Source organism: Pangasianodon hypophthalmus, chromosome 28 (genome assembly GCF_027358585.1).
Source record: "Pangasianodon hypophthalmus isolate fPanHyp1 chromosome 28, fPanHyp1.pri, whole genome shotgun sequence".
In the NCBI taxonomy this organism is placed as follows: domain Eukaryota; kingdom Metazoa; phylum Chordata; class Actinopteri; order Siluriformes; family Pangasiidae; genus Pangasianodon; species Pangasianodon hypophthalmus.
The window spans coordinates 1,253,549-1,270,401 of record NC_069737.1 but is presented as its reverse complement, the minus strand read 5'-3'; the positions used below and the strand labels follow the sequence as shown (position 1 = coordinate 1,270,401).

Here is a 16,853-nt window from a genome sequence, read left to right as displayed (position 1 = left end):
TCCAACATAAGTATTATTTACACAGACTGGAAATACTTTAGACTTTTATAATATAGAAAATAAATAAATAGGCTAAATAATTTGAACATTCTTACATGTGTATTGTATGGGTTTTAGTTGCAGTGTAAAATAAATAAATAAATAAATAAATAGGCCATGAATATTTCAGAAAATATTTATGTCTGAATTAATATATAGTACAGATGAAATGCTGACAGTTTTATATTGTATTTTACAGTAAATTATGACAGTCCTCTCTAAAATAGTTTTAAACTAATATTAAAGGTGACAAATCAAATATTTGAGGTGCAACAGTGACAGAATATAAAGTAATTTTGGTGAAAATATTTACCTCTTAATAGATAAATTAAATACATCCACTGAAAAGCTGTAAAAGATTTATTTAAAGTCTTTTCTTTCCTTATAAGGTAAATATTACACATTTCCAATATGTTAATTATTATTATTTATGACTGTTTTTAAATGGTTGAATTTTATGTTTATTAGTTCGACATTACATTTCGGTTAAATGCGAATAAGAGACAATAAGAAGGTTTTAGAAAACAGAAATTGTACTTAATATAACTGGTTGTGAATAATAAGAAAACAGCTCGCTAGGCTAGTCAGTGCAATATTTATTACTTTTCTTTATTATGAATAAAGTGTATTTTATTTTAGTTATTTATCTTTTAAAAACGTTAGTAAGAGATTTATATTATTTATTTATACAGTAACACCCTTGCAGATTATGACTATATTATAAATAAATAAATAAATAAATAAAACTTTTGTATTCTTTCCAAATCCCGCCTTTGCGTCGCATAAGGATGACGCCACGGCGCGCCACAGCGTCCGCCGTCGCGTTCTGATGACGCGGTTTCTCGGTATCAACACTTCAGCGGTACAGCTGCGGCACGGTTTCCCCTCCGGTGTTCCTGTTAATCCACATGTTTAGGTTTATAATCATAGAATCATAGATATATAAGAACTTTAATAACGCCACGGTGAGGTAGCGAGGAGCAGGAGTGTGTTTAGGACCCGGATGAAGGTATGGCTGTGATTAGTTCTCTCTAGCGCGTGGGGTTTTTTATTATTATTATTATTATTATTATTATTACTGTACTGTACATAACATATACATCAAAATACATAAACACAAGCTGTATTTAAAGATTATTTGGGATTCTGCCATCCTGCAGACAGACATGGCGTTTTAAAAGAATAATTATATTATTAATATTATAATAATTATCATAATAACTTTATTTTACTTTATCAGTTTGGCAACCTGATACACAGTGCAACTTCTTTATATCTTTAAACATGTTTTTATACAGTTCACACCTTCCATGTCAAGATCTTAAAATAATAGCAAAATAATCATAACTTAGAGTTGAGTGCAAAAGTTTGCACACCTTTACCCTGATTAAGGATGGACGATCCATGGGTATGATATGAATCTCATGATATTAATATTATGACACACTTTTCTGAGTGTTTGGTCAGGCTTCAGCAGTACACACCACGCAACACACCTGAGCGAGAGATTAAAGCGGGTGTGTCCCGGCAGGCAAACACACCTAAGATCACTGGTGTCAGTGAGCAGAGTCTCAGAAATGTGCGTTTAATCTTTTTTTCTAAAACACCAAATGAGAGTTTTGTTAAGAAGCCGAGGTAATGAGTCAGATCAGGAAATCACTAAACGTAACCAGGCTCTGAGTTTTGGATAAAAGAATGTGTAAGTGCAGCGCTGTGAGGTCTTCCAGCGATCACACACCCCTCCCTGTTTATCTCTTCATGCAGAAGCTATAGATAAAGAAAGACATTTAGGCCATTTATCCAGAAAAGCTAGACCATGAGAACTTTTCCTAATCCTGCGTGTTTTATTCTGTTCCTTCTCTCTTTAACGCAGTTAAAGATTAAATTTATTAAATCAAATAGAAAACTTGTGTTTTGGTATCATATGGAAATCTAGTGCGTTTAAAATGTACACTTTCAGAAAAAAATCATTTTGGCAAAATTTAATCAGCTTGTAGCTCAGTAACCAGGTTTAATGCTGCGTGTGTCATTTTCTTAAAGATATACAAAAATATATTTTTGTTCTGTTTTATTAAATAATTCTGTATTTATTAAATACTTATTATGTTTTTTTAAGTTGCACATAATGATGTCCTTCTTTCAGCTTATCTGTTTTGAGCCAAAGACAGATTTAAAAAAATAATGCATCTGTGTGTGTGTGTGTGTGTGTGTGTGTGTGTGTGTGTGTGTGTGCGCGCAGGGCTAAAATAAAATGAAAAATAAAAACATAAAAGAATGAATGAATTCATAAATAAGATTGTTAACAGTTCATGAACAGAGTGCACGTGCTGAATAATGAGGTTATTAAAATGCAGCTGTTTATCAGGTTTATTGAAACCGTGTTAAATCTTTTACTCTGACTGAAGAAACTGCGCTTTCTGGATATAATCTGATAAACACTGAGATCGGATAATGATCAGACTGAGTGCTGGTTGTTGTTTGATGTGTACACTGTGTGTGTGTGTGTGTGTGTGTGTGTGTGTGCATTAATTTCCTCCTTTTCTCTTTAATGATTGCAATGTTCTTTCTCTTCTTTCAGCAAATCTTCATCTCTACCTTTTTTACATTCGTTCTTGTTTAAATACATTTATTTATTTACAGTTTTGTGGTTATTTTACAACACCGGTGATTTTCTGTGTAGTCTTTATCTTCATGTTTTTTACTGTTTACGGTGTTTTAACCCCTCGTGAGCCTGTAAGCCGTCGTTCTCTTTCACAGCCTCAGGCTTTTGACTCATCACTTTAACACAGAGTTTAACAAAACCCTGATTAGTAACTATTGTACTCAAAATGAACATTGTACTCATTGTACTCATTATACTAAGCCGGGTCTTTGCTCCAGCTGTTTCAGTGAGACGTCGCTCAGTGCAGCGGGTGGAATAATTATCAGCAAAAGTATGAAACAGAACAATAAAAGCCACAAGAAGAAATGAAGCAAAATAGTATCATCTAGAAATAAAGTTTTTAAACCATTCGAATCAAATGAAATGTAATTTTTTTCTTTTGGGTTTTTGTGTCTGTTTGCCATGAATGTCACAGTTTGTCATGTGGGCGTGGCTAAAGGTCAGAGGTCTAAAGAAAAAAAAAAAAAAAGCCTAGCTGTAAAAATGTCACAAGCAAAAGAAACATTGCAGCATTAAAAAAAGAGCATATTTTCTTTAGTTGTTTGATTTAAATATTAAATATATTATTTTATGATAATTAAAAATATTAAATTATTTAAACATTTTAAGATATCAAATGTTTTTGGCACAAAATGATCGAAAATCTCTGCAGACTGACTCTTTCACTGACTCAGCAGTGTTATTTGTTATTTGTTAGCTGACTCAGATTTGACCAGCTGAACGTTTTCTTCCTCGTTTCTGGGTCTTTAGGATGGCGGGGGTGTTCGACATCGACCTGGAGTCGGAGGACGTGAGCGACGCAGAGGTGAGAACGCCGTGTGACTCTCAAGAAGATGCGAGTCCCTTTCAGTCCGAACAGCTTCTCTTACACATTTACCGTACGCGTCTTTCACGCCACGCAGTAAACACTCGTTACTTTGGAGTGCAACGTTCCTCAGTGTTGATTATTCCAAATAAATATCAGTAGGGAAGTCGGGAACGTTTCACATTTTTGATTGGAAATTGTGACTGATCGCAACCTGTTAGTTAGTTTGGTGAAACAGGTGAAACCCAAATTAACCATCTTCTCAAATTAATTAAATACTTTCTCTCTTTTTTTTCCTTTTTTTCAGCTTATCTGACAGCTTTTGTTTTTTTTTTTTGTTTGTTTGTTTTTTTTACAGGATGAAGAGTGTAACTTCACGGTGGCGGAAACAGAGCCGTACGTATCCCGCATGGTGTCATGGTTAATAATATAATTATAAATAATAAATAATAATAAGTTTATTTTATATAGCGCCTTTCTCAGACCCAAGGTCACTTTACACAATAAAGTATTATAATCCTAATACAACATAATGAAAACCTATAAAATACAATATAAAGAAACAGCTTTAAAAACACAGGAAAGTGAGGTATGACAGGCAGTCTAAAGGAAAACAGGATAACTTGCCTAATAGAAAAAACAAAGCTAAAGTTTAAAATGCAGATAGAACAGCGAACGATGAAGAAAAGGAACGGAGGATTTACGGAATGGTAGTGTAGTGTGAGTAGGTGGGTCTGAAGTTTAGATTTAAATGGATGAATAGAGAGTAGACCAGAGGAACGGAGAGAGCGAGATGGTAGGAAGGGATGGAGAAGTTAGACAGGAGCAAGACCGTGCTGTTCTAAAAATGTTATTGTTAATGAATTGATATGAACGTGATAAACGTGTGTTTAACAGCGGTGAGACGGAGGAAGTGGAGCTCACCAGCGCCATCGTGAACAGGGACAGTGAGCGAGTCGGACCTGACTGCTTTGAACTGCTCACTGTGCTCGGGAAAGGAGCTTACGGCAAGGTGTGAGTGTGTGTGAGTGTGTGTGTGTGTGAGTGTGTGAGAGAGAGATCAGCAAGGAGTGAGTGTGTGTGAGAGAGAGATCGGCAAGGTGTGAGTGTGTGAGTGTGAGTGTGAGTGTGTGCGAGTGTGTGAGTGTGTGAGTGAGTGTGTGAGAGAGAGAGATCGGCAAGGTGTGAGTGTGTGAGTGTGAGTGTGAGTGTGTGAGTGTGTGTGAGTGTGTGAGTGAGTGTGTGTGAGAGAGAGATCGGCAAGGTGTGAGTGTGTGAGTGTGAGTGTGAGTGTGAGTGTGAGTGTGTGAGTGTGAGTGTGTGAGTGTGAGTGTGAGTGTGTGAGTGTGAGTGTGAGTGTGAGTGTGAGTGTGAGTGTGTGAGTGTGAGTGTGTGAGTGTGAGAGTGTGTGTGAGTGTGTGAGTGAGTGTGTGAGAGAGAGAGATCGGCAAGGTGTGAGTGTGTGAGTGTGTGAGTGTGTGAGTGTGAGTGTGTGAGTGTGTGTGAGTGTGTGAGTGAGTGTGTGTGAGAGAGAGATCGGCAAGGTGTGAGTGTGTGAGTGTGTGAGTGTGAGTGTGAGTGTGTGAGTGTGTGAGTGTGTGTGAGTGTGTGAGTGAGTGTGTGAGAGAGAGAGATCGGCAAGGTGTGTGAGTGTGTGTGAGTGAGTGTGTGTGAGTGTGTGAGAGAGAGATCAGCAAGGTGTGAGTGTGTGTGAGTGTGTGTGAGTGTGTGTGAGTGTGTGTGAGTGTGTGTGTGTGTGTGAGAGAGAGAGAGATCAGCAAGGTGTGTATGTGAGTGTGTGTGTGTGTGTGAGTGAGTGAGTGTGTGAGAGAGAGAGATCGGCAAGGTGTGTGTGAGTGTGAGTGAGTGTGAGTGTGAGTGAGTGTGAGTGTGAGTGAGTGTGAGTGAGTGTGAGTGAGTGTGAGTGAGTGTGAGTGTGTGTTAGTGTGTGTGTGAGTGTGTGAGTGTGTGTGTGTGAGTGTGTGTGTGAGTGAGTGAGTGTGTGTGAGAGAGAGATCCTGGAAGCTTCAATTACTACATGTCTGAACAAACATCACCCTGAAACCTGAAAACATTTTTTTTTTAAGGTTTTCCAGGTCCGGAAAGTACAGGGAAGTCAGACGGGAAAAATATTCGCCATGAAAGTTCTGAAAAAAGTACGTTCTGCTCCATTCTCATATCAAACACGTAGCAGGTCAGAACGTAGCAGATTTCAATAATCAGTTTCACAATAAAATGCAGTAAAAGAATTTAAGCTGTTATTTTTAATATTATTTGTAATATTTTTGTTAATGTTATTTGCAGTATTTTTAAGATGGATGGGTGCGGATATCTTTACACCTGTGCCCTTTTCGGCAGAAAGGAACCTCTCTCGATTGCTGGATTTCATTCCTCTGGTTAAATGTAACTCACTTACGTAGCAAGACCGGACAGGCTGTGTGTGAAACCTGCTCGTTAGCATTATTTTGCTAGTTCCTGCGTTACACGGCTCACCCTTTAATACAAGAACAAGTTTAAAAAATACCTAGTGTGGAAACGCAGCTTTCCATCTGCTATTTTGTACATGTTTTGGTGGCAGTTAAAGAATAAATGAGAGTAACACCAGTTGTTCTTTATACGGGACTACCGAGAAGTACAGGGGTACTGAAGCGTACAGGATATTGAAATGTATAGTGATTCCCAGGTGGATACTGAGGTGTACAGAGATACCGAGGTGTGTGGGAATACCGAGGTGTTTGGGGGTATTGAAGCATACAAGATACTGAGGCGTACAGGATGCCAAGACATACAGGAATACCAAGATTAATGGGAATAACAAGGTGTATGGGGGTACTGATGCATAAGGAATACTGAGGTGTATAGGGTTAGTGAGGTGTATAGCGTTAGTGGGGAGTACGGGAATAGTGAGGAGTACAGGAATAGTGAGGTGTATAGCGTTAGTGGGGAGTATGGGAATAGTGAGGTGTACAGGAATAGTGAGGTGTATAGCGTTAGTGGGGAGTATGGGAATAGTGAGGTGTATAGCGTTAGTGGGGAGTATGGGAATAGTGAGGTGTATAGCGTTAGTGGGGAGTATGGGAATAGTGAGGTGTACAGGGTTAGTGAGGTGTGCGGGAATAGTGAGGAGTACGGGAATAGTGGAGAGTACGGGAATAGTGGAGAGTACGGGAATAGTGAGGAGTACGGGAATAGTGAGGAGTACGGGAATAGTGAGGTGTATAGGGTTAGGGGGGTGTACGGGAATAGTGAGGAGTACGGGAATAGTGAGGAGTACGGGAATAGTGAGGAGTACGGGAATAGTGAGGAGTACGGGAATAGTGAGGTGTATAGCGTTAGTGGGGAGTACGGGAATAGTGAGGTGTACGGGAATAGTGAGGAGTACGGGAATAGTGAGGTGTACGGGACTAGTGAGGAGTACGGGAATAGTGAGGAGTACGGGAATAGTGAGGTGTATAGGGTTAGGGGGGAGTACGGGAATAGTGAGGTGTATAGGGTTAGGGGGGTGTACGGGAATAGTGAGGAGTACGGGAATAGTGAGGAGTACGGGAATAGTGAGGAGTACGGGAATAGTGAGGTGTATAGGGTTAGGGGGGTGTACGGGAATAGTGAGGTGTACGGGAATAGTGAGGTGTACGGGAATAGTGAGGTGTACGGGAATAGTGAGGTGTATAGGGTTAGTGGGGAGTACGGGAATAGTGAGGAGTACGGGAATAGTGAGGTGTATAGCGTTAGTGGGGAGTACGGGAATAGTGAGGTGTACGGGAATAGTGAGGTGTATAGCGTTAGTGGGGAGTACGGGAATAGTGAGGTGTACGGGAATAGTAAGGAGTACAGTATGCCATGCTGCACTGGATCCCAAGGTGAAGGGGATGCAGATGTATACGGAATACTGCTCTTTCACTGTGTTTGTGTATAAGCAGAGAAGCGTTTGAGATTATATATAAACAAATGTACAGCACGCTTGAAGCAATGATGTATGACGGAGGTGGGTGTGAATGTGATTATTGCCAAGGTTCAGTTCATTTTTAGTTAAATTTCTGCTCAGGGAAGATAGTACCTTTACCCCTCCTACCATCAGCCTTTTAAATTATTATAGCCAATTCATGGAAAAGAAGTTATTTCTTTATTAAAAGAAGGGAGAAAGAAGAAAGAAGCTCACTTGTTGCACATATAAACACACTCTTTCCATCTTTCAGGCAAAAATAGTGTGCAGTGCGAAGGACACAGCACACACAAGGGCGGAGCGAGAGATCCTGGAGACGGTGCGTCACCCCTTCATCGTGGACCTGTGGTACGCCTTCCAGACCGGCGGCAAACTCTACCTCATACTGGAGTGTCTGAGTGGTGGGTGTGGTGTAAACAAAACCTGAAGCTACAACCAGCTAATGGGGTTTTACCTGCTTTAACAGGTTTCATTATCAACATGAATGACTGGAGTGTTAGCCATGCTGTTTAATGTAAACAAGTTTAAAAAAATTATGATGAAATCCCTAATCCTTACCTGATTTGTGAAAATATAGAGTGGCACTATAGTTCACTACCAAACACCTTTACTGAAGAATTTGTCCTGGGATACCGAGATGTTTGGGAATACCAAGGTGTACAGGAATACCGAGGTGTATGGGGATACTGAATCATCCAGGATACAGAGGTGTTTGGGAATACCACGGTGTACAGGAATACCGAGGTGTATGGGGATACTGAATCATCCAGGATACTGAGATGTTTGGGAATACCAAGGTGTACAGGAATACTGAGGTGTATGGGGATACTGAATCATCCAGGATACTGAGGTGTTTGGGAATACCGAGGTATATGGGGATACTGAATCATCCAGGATACTGAGATGTTTGGGAATACCGAGGTGTACAGGAATACTGAGGTATATGGGGATACTGAATCATCCAGGATACTGAGGTGTATGGGAATACAGAGATCTAACTGGGTACCAGGTGTATGGGAATATCAAGGTATACAGGAATACCGGGGTGTATGGGGATACTGAATCATCCAGGATACTGAGGTGTTTGGGAATACCGAGGTATATGGGGATACTGAATCATCCAGGATACTGAGATGTTTGGGAATACCAAGGTGTACAGGAATACTGAGGTGTATGGGGATACTGAATCATCCAGGATACTGAGGTGTATGGGAATACAGAGATCTAACTGGGTACCGGGTGTATGGGAATACCAAAGTGTACAGGAATACCAGGGTGTATTGGGATACGGAAGTGTACTTGATACAGAGGTGTATTGGGTACTAAGGTGCACCTCAATACCAAGGTGAACAGGGATACTGAGATATGGGAATACCGAGGTGTACTGAGGTACCAAGGTGTAATGGAGGTGCCAAGTTGGAATACTGAAGTGTACAGGATACCGAGGCGTACAGGGATGCCGAGGTTTATGGGGGTATTGAAGCGTACAGGGATAATGAGATGTTTGGGAATACCAAAGTGTTCTACCTCAAGTGTACAAAAACAGTTTCACTGAAGAATTTGTGAAAAATGTAAAGTTGGTCCTTTGAGACGGAGGCAAATCTAAAGTATAAAATCTGTAGCTAACAGGATTAACAGTTAATCTGCATATTTTCATCATGTCCTTCATCTCAGTATTGTTATCTGCATATCATATTTACATCAAATCCTGTACAAATGTATTTCGAAACCTCATTAAAACAGGTGGTGAGCTGTTTATGCAGCTGGAGAAGGAGGGGATCTTCATGGAGGACACGGCCTGGTATGAAACCTTATGAAAATATAAGTGATGTAATGAATGTGAAGGCAGGCGTTTGTTCTCTGATTCGCTGACTGCAAATTAAAGGGAGATTCGAGGAAAAAACAAAATTTATCTATAAATACATCCTGTTCGTGTTAGCTCAGATAAAGTCCAGATCAGGATTTCCCACATGGAATCCTGGGAGGGAGAAAATCTAGAACTAGGACTATGAAAAAATAATAATAATAATAATATTACATAGATATACATAGCTGCATTGATGACAACCAACCTAAAGCTGTGAAGCTATTTTGCTACATAAACACTCAAAAGATCAAAAAGTGTTAATTTTGTCTGGAATATAGATTATAAAATGTTTTCATTTCTCACTGTTCCCAAAGTTGATTATTGTCCTAAAGCACCAAAGTGTTTCATTTCTCTTATATCACAGCAATTTATCGATGATTACTAATAGTTTTTATTTATTAAAGAACAACACTTTGTATTTTTTACCCGTTTATAGTTGCATTTTAAAAGCGTGAACTCCTCTGCCCTAAAGAAAAATTACAGCTTTACCTCTGACTGTTAAAAAGCACTGACACTGGAGACTCCACATGTTACATGTTAAATAAACATCTCCTTACAGAAAACGTCACCATATCAACGATTACACACGTTTTTTCGTTTAAAATGCTTAGATTATTTGTACATTTCAAATAAACTTATATCAGACATTCTAGTTATTTGGTGGATTTCCATGCTACAGTAAATAATCATGAATTCTGCCACTAGAGAAAACTAGAAAATGTGATAAGTAACAAGTTTTATGCCTGAAAGCCTCTATAATGTTAATGATATATAGTATGTATACGCAAATATTACTGCTAAATATATATTTAAATTCAATTACAGTGTAGTATAATGTGTAAGGACGTTGAGTCGAGATTTAAGATCACTTCATCGCTGCTAGAATTTATTTGTTTTTATCAGAAGTTTGCCATTTTGTTACTAATGGCCAAACTTCCAAACTTACGAAACCTCTCGTCCAGTTCTGGACTTTGTGTTGTTGTTTGTTCGGCAGTTTTTATCTGGCTGAGATAACGTTAGCGCTGGGACACCTGCACTCCAATGGGATCATCTACCGAGACCTGAAACCTGAGAACATCATGCTCAATCACGAAGGTGTGTGTGTGTGTGTGTGTGTGTGAGTTTATGTTTACGGCTGTTTAAACCTGTTTATCTGGTTGAGGCTGAAACTGTTGTGTAATTAAAAGAGCCTGTGATTGGATGATTACTGCAGAGATTAATATGTTTCAGCTGGTAACAGTTCTTTTAACCTGAACTGATGCAGTGTGTAGCTTCTCATTTCTTAAACATGGCAGATTACGTTTCCCATGGTCGTGGAAAAGATGTTACTGAAGGGGAAAATTGTTGGCCCGCATCAAGCAAAGAAAACAGCTAAGGAGATTGCTGAAATCACTGGAACTGGGTTATGAAATGTCCAGTGCATTATTAAAGCCTGGAAGGATTGTGGTGAACCTTCAGCTTTACAGCAGAAATGTAGTCGGAAAAAAATCCTGAATGATCGTGATCAGAGATCTTTATAATGCTCGGTGATGTCACATCGTAAAAAAATCGACAGGAGAACTCACGGCTATGTTTAATAGTGAAAGTAAGAGCATTTCCACATGCACAATGTGATGAGAACTTACAGGATTGGGACTAAACAGCTGTGTGGCCACAAGAAAGCCATTTGTTAGTGAAACTAATCGGAAAAAATGACTTCAGTTTGCTCTGGAGCATAAAGACTGGACTGTGGAGCAATGGAAAAAGGTCATGTGGTGTGATAAAATCAGATTTACTCTATTCCAAAGCAATGGGCGTGTCAGGGTAAGAAGGGAAATGCATGAAGTGATTCACCATCATGCATAGTGCCTACTGTACAAGCCTCTGGAGGCAGTGTGATGATCTGGCTTTGCATCAGCTGCTCAGGTCGAGGCTCAGCTTCATTGTGCGGCAATAAAATGAAGTCAGCTGAGCATCTGAATGTACTGAATGACCAGGTTTTCCCATCAGTGGATGAAAATGCTAAGATTCATCAGGATTAACCTGTGAAAGAGTGGTTCAGGGAGCATGAGGAATCATTTTCACACATGAATTGGCCACCACAGAGTCCTGACCTTAACCCCATTGAAAGTGTTTGGGATGTGCTGGAGAAGACTTTACGCAGTGGTTAGACTCTCCTGTCCTCAACGCAAGATCTCAGCCAAAGATTAATGCAACTCTGGATGGAAATAAATGTTGTGAAGTTGCATAAGGTTGCTGAAACAATGCCAGGACGAATGCGTGCCGTAATCAAAGCGAAATGCAGTGCAACAAAATACTAGATTGTGCGACTTTTTTTGCTTTTCGTACTAATGTTAATCCAAAACTTTGTCCCCATCAAGAGCAGGTTTATGGACTTATGCAACGTTTACTCAGAAGAGTTAAAGCTGAATTTAAATCTGAAACTTCATCTTTTCCTCCTTAAGGCCACATTAAACTCACTGACTTTGGCCTGTGTAAGGAATCCATCCACGACGGCAGCGTCACACACACCTTCTGTGGTACCATCGAGTACATGTGAGTATCTGGTTAGGAATATTTAAGACATATTTAGGAATGTTTAATTAAATTTTTTTTTTAGGTTTTCCGATACAATGGTCTGGTCTAAAGCTTTCTTATTTATGAATTATTCATTATTAAATAATCACAACGTGCATCAGGGCTTATTTATTTTATTACTTCATCTTCTTTCTAGTCTTACACTAATGCATTTTGCAATATCTTAATGATCATTTTCTACCTTAATGATTATTTTCACTGACTGATGTGTCATGATTATTAGTTTTATAGAATGAATCAGTAGGTTTTAGTGTTTATCTGTTCTTCTGATTTTTTTTTTAATGAGAACATTTTTATAGAGTTTCGGAATAGAGGATGTTCTTTTTGAAAAGAAAGAAAGAAAGAAAGAAAGAAAGATAGATAGAGTCTGGAAAAGAACTGAAAGAAACGATCAAGACAAATTCCTCCAATTTTACAACACACCTGGATGAAAAGTGTCTGTAAATGTTCTCGTGGTATAAAGAATGGCCACATTCATTAACATGAGAGAGATTAAAAGGGCTCATTTGCATATTGTAGACTGCATTATCATGTTTATCATGCTTTAGTGTTTTTATTTTTATTCAAATACTCCTAAAGTCAGCATCAGCATAAAGTTGATATGTTGGAGCAGTTAAGAGAAATAATAAATGGAATAAGGTATAAACTGTGCACAGGGTGCAGTGACAGAGATTGACCACTAGATGTCGGGTTTTCTCCCTGATCATAGCGTTAACATCATGAGTGTGTCGATGTCATGAACATGACCGTGATGACCAGTAGAAAGAAGGAATAAGTGTTTAATTAAAATGATCAAATCCAATACTGTAAAGAGTTTGGGGGTGTTTTTGAGCAGTTGTGGAGATTTCCGAGGATTGAACACTGTAGGATATTATAATCTGATCCCTAACGACCAATCAGTGCAAGGAGGCGTGTCTAGTCACCTGTCAGTTCAAAAAGCTCCACCTCTTACCCTAGCATTCAGGTGTTCCAGCTTCACCATCTCACGTACAGGTGTGTCGCAGGCGTGTCTTTGGAGGAACGATGAGAAAAGGGGCTGCATTTGTCTAATTTGTGAAGTTTTAAAACGTAGTTTCGTCTAACGTCCACCAGAGTCACTGATGGCACCTTTAATGATGCGTGTGTTACATTTCTTATTTCAGGGCTCCAGAGATTTTGAATCGCTCAGGACACAACAGAGCCGTGGACTGGTGGAGCCTCGGAGCGCTGATGTACGACATGATGACCGGCTCGGTGAGAGAGAGAGAGAGAGACAGAGAGAGCGAGAGACAGAGAGAGCGAGAGACAGAGAGAGAGAGAGAGAGAGAGAGAGAGGTGGATGAGAAAACAAGAGAGAGAAAAAACAATTAACATTTATAAATAACGAATGATTCATATGAGATGAAGCAAACGCTTCTGTTCTGTTCAGGTCAAAAAAAGGGTTGACATAATGAAAAAAAATTTACAGCATTAATCGTTGATGTACTTGGTTAAGATAATGAAAAAATAAATGAATAAAGTAATTAAAATATTTTATATTTAAAATTATTACTTTATAAAGATCAAGATGTGCTCCGTGTTATAAAATGAATGTTGCATTTGCATTGTATTAAAATCAAAAAAGATTAATATTAATTTTTGAACAGATGATGAGATTGATTGTATTTTTTGTCCTCTCTCTCTCTCTCTCTCTCTCTCTCTCTCTCTGTCGCTCTCTCTCTCTGTCTCTCTCTCTCTCTCTCTGTCTCTCTCTCTCTCTCTCTCTCTGTCGCTCTCTCTCTCTCTCTGTCTCTCGCTCTGTCTCTCTCTCTCTCTCTCTCTCTCTCTCTGTCGCTCTCTCTCTCTGTCTCTCTCTCTGTCTCTCTCTCTCTCTCTCTCTCTCTCTCTGTCTCTCTCTCTGTCTCTCTGTCTCTGTCTCTCTCTCTCTCTCTCTCTGTCTCTCTCTCTCTCTCTCTCTGTCTCTGTCACTCTCTCTGTCTCTGTCTCTCTCCCTCTCTCTGTCTCTCTCTCTCTCTGTCTCTCTCTCTCTCAGCCTCCGTTCTCAGCCGAAAACAGGAAGAAGACCATTGAAAAAATCCTGAAGTGTAAACTGAACCTTCCTCCGTACCTCACGCCAGACGCCAGAGAACTGATCAAAAAGGTAGTCAGTTGTTTCAGAGGTGGATATTTGTTTCAGAGTTTGTGTCAAGAACAAAAAAATGGAGAAAAGATATCTGATTACGTGTATACATGCACTGAGTGATCAGATTATTGAATTAGATTTCTTGAAATCTGATCTAATTTATAGTAAAATACAGTGAGCAATTTGAATGAATGTTTTTTGCTGAAATTAGATTTATATTATAGATATTAAATAATTAGATATTTTTAAAATGATCAGATTATTAGAGTGTATTATATGTTTTAATCCCTTCATCATTCACCTCTTACCTCATTTTTCCCCTCCTCTCTCACAGTTGTTGAAGAAGAACCCGGCTCAGAGACTGGGTTCTAGTAAAGCCGACTGCGCAGACATACAGGTGAAACACACCTGTCCGAGCGTCCGAGTCCACCAGCAACATCCGCTATCTTCTTAATGATGATTTTTCATTCCTATTGGCTGAAAGAATCGTCTGTATTGTCTTTATTTTTTCTCTCTACTTTACAGAAGCAGCCTTTCTTCCGCCACATTAACTGGGACGACCTGCTGAATAAGCGCGTGGAGCCGCCCTACAGGCCATCACTGGTACTGCGTCATGTTTCTCTCCTCTCTTTTATATATACAGTACTGTGCAAAAGTCTATATTTTTTAGTACAAACTTTGTTACAGATGTTTATTTTCTGACTTCTACATTATTGATTCAGTACAAAAACATTTTAGATTCCAAACATTAGTTTTCCAGCACAAAATGAAACGTTACAGAAAAATGTTTGTATGTCGGTAAAGAAAGCAGCAGATTCCATAAGAGACACTTTTCAGATAAAAACATAATGAAGGCTGCTGGGTTTCGCTGCAGAAATAAGAAGCGAGTCGACAGTCAAAGTCTCCAGAAGAACTGTGGCTGCTTCTGCAAGATGCTCAGTAACACTTCCAGCTCATTTCCTTATAAACCTGCACACACTGCACCTCAGATACTGATTTATTTATTTAAAGTGAAGGATCGTCACATTAAATACTGACTTTGTTTCATTTATTACTGTTTACTGCGCTTTATAGGAGTTTTTTTTAATGTAGAAACGTATTGAATTTTGTTATTTTTGAAGGCATCTTTGCTCTACAGCATTTCTTTGCATGTGCCTAAGACTTTTGCACACTACTGTGTGTGTGTGTGTGTGTGTGTGTGTGTGTGTATGTATATATATACACACACACACCGATCAGCCATAACATTAAAACCACCAACAGGTGAAGTGAATAATATTGATTATCTTGTTACAGTGGCACCTGTAAAGGATTGAGATATATTAGGCAACAAGTGAACAGTCAGTTCTTGAAGTTGATGTGTTGGAAGCAGGAAAAATGGGCAAGTGTAAGGATCTGAGCGACTTTAACAAGGGCCAAACTGTGATGGTTAGACGACTGGATCAGAGCATCTCAAAAACAGCAGGTCTTGTGGGGTGTTCCCGGTATGCAGTGGTTAGTACCTACCAAATGTGGTCCAAGGAAGGACAACCGGTGAACTAGTGACAGGATCATGGGCTCCCAAGGCTTCTGGTCTGGTATCAGAGAAGAGCTTTTGTAGCACAAACTGCTGAAAAAGTTAAAGCTGGCTCTGATAGAAAGGAGTCAGAACACACAGTGCAGTGCAGCTTGCTGCGTATGGGGCTGTGTAGCCACAGACGGGTCAGAGAGCCCATGCTGACCCTGTCCACTGCCAAAAGTGCCTACATTGGGCACGTCAGCATCAGAACTGGACCATGGAGCAATGGAAGAAGATGGCCTGGTCTGATGAATCACATTTTCTTTTACATCATGTGGAAGGCCGGGTGTGTGTGCATCGTTTACCTGGGGAAGAGATGGCACCAGGATGCACTATGGGAAGAAGGCAAGCTGGCGGAGGCAGTGTGATGCTCTGGGCAATGTTCTGCTGGGAAACCTCGGGTCCTGGCCTTCATGTGGATGTTACTTTGACACGTACCACCTACCTAAACATTGTTACAGACCAGGTACACCCCTTCATGGCAACAGTATTCCCTAACGGCAGTGGCCTCTTTCAGCAGGATGATGCTCCCTGCTAAACTGCAGAAACTGTTCAGGAATGGTTCAAGGAACATGACAAAGAGTTCAAGGTGTTGACTTGGCCTCCAAATTCCCCAGATATCAATCCGATCGAGCATCTGTGGGACGTGCTGCACAAACAAGTCCGATCCATGGAGGCTCCACCTCCCAACTTACAGGACTTAAAGGATCTGCTGCTAACGTCTTGGTGCCAGAAACCACACACACCTTCAGAGGTCTTGTGGAGCGTCAGAGCTGTTTTGGAGGCACAAGGAGGAACTACACGATATTAGACGGCTGGTTTTAATGTTATGGCTGATTGGTGTATTTATTATTGGTGGAGCTTTGTCTTTGTCTCATATGTTATTTTCTCATCTCAGGACACTTTGTTGATAAATTTCTCTCGTACACAACACAATGCGTTTCTGCTGGAGTGGAATGGAGTGTATAATAATCCTCTCTGTCTCAACTCTCTCTCTCTTTCTCTGCCTTGTCTATGTCTTTTTTTCTCTTTTTTATTTCTCCTTCTCATTTCTGTCTCTCTCTGTCTCATCTATGTCTTTCTTTCTGTCTCTCTGTCTCATTTTCTCATATCTGTCTCCCTGTCTTTCCCTCCTAATTTCTGTCTCCTCTCTCTCTCTCTCTCTCTCTCTCTCTCTCTCTCTCTCTCTCTCTCTCAGCACTCAGATGAGGATGTCAGTCAGTTTGACAGTCGCTTTACCAAACAGACTCCAGTGGACAGTCCTGATGACACGACACTGAGTGACAGCGCTAATCATGCAT

General features: G+C 39.9%; 1 protein-coding gene across 1 annotated transcript in view; it reads left to right on the top strand.

Annotated features, from left to right (window-relative positions):
• Positions 1-854: 854 nt before the first annotated feature.
• LOC113545732 (ribosomal protein S6 kinase beta-2) overlaps positions 855-16,853 on the top strand; it is a 19,658-nt gene continuing 3,659 nt past the window's right edge. Inside the window, exons 1-14 of the mRNA XM_034301293.2 lie at positions 855-1,048; positions 3,452-3,506; positions 3,865-3,902; positions 4,404-4,518; positions 5,594-5,662; positions 7,703-7,850; positions 9,193-9,250; positions 10,311-10,411; positions 11,761-11,851; positions 13,036-13,126; positions 13,905-14,012; positions 14,329-14,391; positions 14,520-14,597; positions 16,751-16,853. The exon at positions 16,751-16,853 is cut by the window's right edge and continues 5 nt beyond it. Coding sequence (XP_034157184.2) covers positions 3,453-3,506; positions 3,865-3,902; positions 4,404-4,518; positions 5,594-5,662; positions 7,703-7,850; positions 9,193-9,250; positions 10,311-10,411; positions 11,761-11,851; positions 13,036-13,126; positions 13,905-14,012; positions 14,329-14,391; positions 14,520-14,597; positions 16,751-16,853 — 1,117 coding nt within the window. The 5' untranslated portion in view covers positions 855-1,048; position 3,452. The remainder of the gene's footprint in view (positions 1,049-3,451; positions 3,507-3,864; positions 3,903-4,403; positions 4,519-5,593; positions 5,663-7,702; positions 7,851-9,192; positions 9,251-10,310; positions 10,412-11,760; positions 11,852-13,035; positions 13,127-13,904; positions 14,013-14,328; positions 14,392-14,519; positions 14,598-16,750) is intronic.